The sequence below is a fragment of the Eucalyptus grandis genome, chromosome 7 (genome assembly GCF_016545825.1).
Source record: "Eucalyptus grandis isolate ANBG69807.140 chromosome 7, ASM1654582v1, whole genome shotgun sequence".
In the NCBI taxonomy this organism is placed as follows: Eukaryota; Viridiplantae; Streptophyta; class Magnoliopsida; order Myrtales; family Myrtaceae; genus Eucalyptus; species Eucalyptus grandis.
Genome location: NC_052618.1, coordinates 26,392,015 through 26,394,985, shown reverse-complemented (window position 1 = coordinate 26,394,985; position 2,971 = coordinate 26,392,015). Strand labels below are relative to the sequence as shown.

General features: G+C 42.9%; 1 protein-coding gene across 1 annotated transcript; it reads left to right on the top strand.

The window, feature by feature from the left end:
• The first annotated feature begins 743 nt into the window (after positions 1-743).
• LOC104453261 (aspartyl protease family protein At5g10770) lies at positions 744-2,971 on the top strand. Its single transcript, XM_039316678.1, has 3 exons — positions 744-962; positions 1,470-1,898; positions 2,059-2,971. The coding sequence occupies exons 1-3, from the start codon at positions 782-784 to the stop codon at positions 2,877-2,879; spliced, it is 1,431 nt and encodes a 476-aa protein (XP_039172612.1). The 5' UTR covers positions 744-781; the 3' UTR covers positions 2,880-2,971.

The following is a 2,971-nucleotide window of genomic DNA, read 5'->3' as shown; positions in this document are numbered from 1 at the left end:
TTAGAAAGGGTAGCTTGGTCTACGGTCTCCTTTGACTTTTGCTGTTGAACTCTTCAGAAATTTGGCCGGCTCCCATGGGCTCTACAAAAGTATAGTGGAGGGAGGCAGCTACTGCCTTGCCGCGTCTTATTCCTTGAATAGGAAGTAATTACACCCACATAAAACGTAATGGACACGGCCCTCGTACTCTTTTGCTTATTTTTTTACGCATCCCACGTCGACCGCTGTTAAATAGCCGGTCAATTTTTCAAACTATAACTTAGTAATTAAAAGTGACGAAGGTGGTTCTAAAATAAAGATATAAAGAGAGAGTGATTAACTGCTTGACATTAGGCCCCATAAGCATCATAGTATGTATTCCTTTCCCATTGTATTTTCCCTTTAGATTTCATTTACTTCTTGATAAATGAATGATTTGTAAAATATTTTCCCAAAATTGATAACTTGTATTGTTTGAAATATTATCAATGAAAATTTTTTCATTACCAATAATAATTTATGTTTGAACATTTTCAAAAAATAATTAAAATATTTTTCATTGACATATTATTTCAAGTGATATCTTGGGGAGGAGGGCGACTAATTCCTCATGGGGGCTCGTTCCTTCAGTAACTCATTAGAACTACATATAACATAACCGAACAGACCGGAAAAAGTGATTAATTATAAGAAGGATGACGTGTATGGCTTTCTAATCTTATATAAGAGGCAGAACGAGGGAGCAATCTCTGCAGTGGCTTGGAAAAGGAAATACGTTTTACTTCCTTTCGGCTTCGGATCAATGGAGGGCTCATTTTTCTGCGTGTTTAAGAGGGCTCTCCTCTTTCTCTCTCTCCAAGTCCTCATGATCTGCTTCATGCATCAAGGTTATAGTTATGGAGTAGAAGGGAAGATTACAAGCCACACCGTGTCAGTTAGCTCTCTGTTGCCTTCTCCTTCTTGCTCACCTTCCACTACCAAAGGTCTCTCTCTCTCTCTCTCTCTCTCTCTCTCTCTCTCTCTCTCTCTCTCTCTCTCTCTCTCAAGTCATGCCTTGCGCCTGTTAGTTGCCATGGAATCCTCCTTATTTTTCACCCAGATACTTTTGTTGGGTTCTGATACAACTTGGCTAAGTTGGCTTTGCTTTAAACTCTACTAATGGGGAAATTAAGAGGTGAGAGGGTGATTAGAAGAAGACATATAGGCAGGTGATACGTCTCTTTTGCATTAGCTCGCCCGAATATTTTAAATTGCATTTAGTGGAGGGACTTGGTCATACAGTGATGGTGATCATCGGATGTGTCTTATTCAAGAAGCCTGGTCGTTCGAAAGGAGAGAAGAGAGTGGGAACACATGTTTAAGAGGTTGACCCGACCAAACCGAAGTCTTCGTTGATTGCAAAGATAAAACAATATATTTTGTTCTTTTGACCAGTGGATTATCGACTTACCATTCACCTAATCTGTTACTCTCACACGACATGCTTTCAGCTAGCAACCGGAAGTCGACCTTGGAGGTAATTCACAAGCATGGCCCATGCTCTCAGCTTGTTCAAGACCAAAATCCTCTGAATCACACCAAAATCCTGCTCCAAGATGAATCAAGGGTCAAGTGGATTCAGTCCAAATCCTTCAACAGCAGCGACAGCCTAAAATCTTTGGCGGTGGCAAGTCTTCCAGCGAAGTCCGGCATCACCATTGGCACTGGCAACTACTTAGTGAACGTCGGCCTTGGCACGCCAAAAAAGAACCTCACTCTCATTTTCGACACCGGCAGCTCTCTCACGTGGACCCAGTGCCAGCCATGCGTGGGATCTTGCTACAATCAGTCTGACCCAATCTTTAACCCATCGCAATCATCGTCCTATTCCAATGTCTCGTGTGCCTCGACAGCATGCTCTCAACTTTCTTCCGGCCACGGTAATATCAACCCCATTTGAGATATTTAATTCTTATGATGTCCTACTAGAATATTTTTCAAGCGTTGATGAGGAATATCTGATTCTAATAGTTAAAAACCATCACAAGAAAGAATAACCAGAAGTAATTAAAGCAACGTATTATGCTCTTGGATCTTTAGGTGGTTCGCGATGCAACGGAACTTGTCAATATTCCATCCGATATGGGGACAATTCATCTTCGACAGGCTTCTTCGCAACTGAGAAGTTGACAATATCGCCGACGGAGGTGATCGACAATTTCAAATTTGGCTGCGGTGAGAACAACCAAGGCCTCTTTGGTACAGCTGCAGGGTTGATCGGACTCTCAGACAACAATATCTCCATCGTGGAACAAACCGCGGCCACATATGGCAAATATTTCTCCTACTGCTTGCCCTCTTCCACTAGCTTCACTGGACACTTGACTTTCGGCAAAGACAGCACAGCACCGAGCTCAGTTAGCTTCACGCCGTTATCGACGGTCCCACAAAGTTCGCAATTCTATGGAATAAGTATCGTCGGAATCAGGGTAGAGGGAAAACCTCTATCAATACCATCGACGGTCTTTTCAAATGGAAGCGCGATTATCGACTCGGGAACTGTCATTACCCGATTACCTCCAACAGCCTATAGCGCCTTGAGAACCGCAGTCAGGAAAGCGATGGCGAATTACACGACAACGCCGGCAGTTTCCCTTCTCGATACTTGCTATGATTTTAGCAAGGAGAGCACAGTCGTGATCCCATCGATAACATTCTCTTTCGCCGAGGGAGTCAACATCGACTTGGACCCTAGCGGGATATTTTACGTCGAGGATGCCTCGCATGTTTGCCTAGCTTTTGCAGCGAATGGTGCTGATAGTGATCTGGTCATTTATGGAAATGCGCAACAGATAACGTTTGAAGTGGTGTATGATGTTGCTGGAAGAAAGCTAGGCTTTAGTCCAAATGGCTGTTCCTAAGATGGATGGATTATAACGAAAGTTACTTGTAGACATGCTTGATGACGATTAGGAGTCTGCAAATTGAATATTTATCATTACCTTTCTCCATT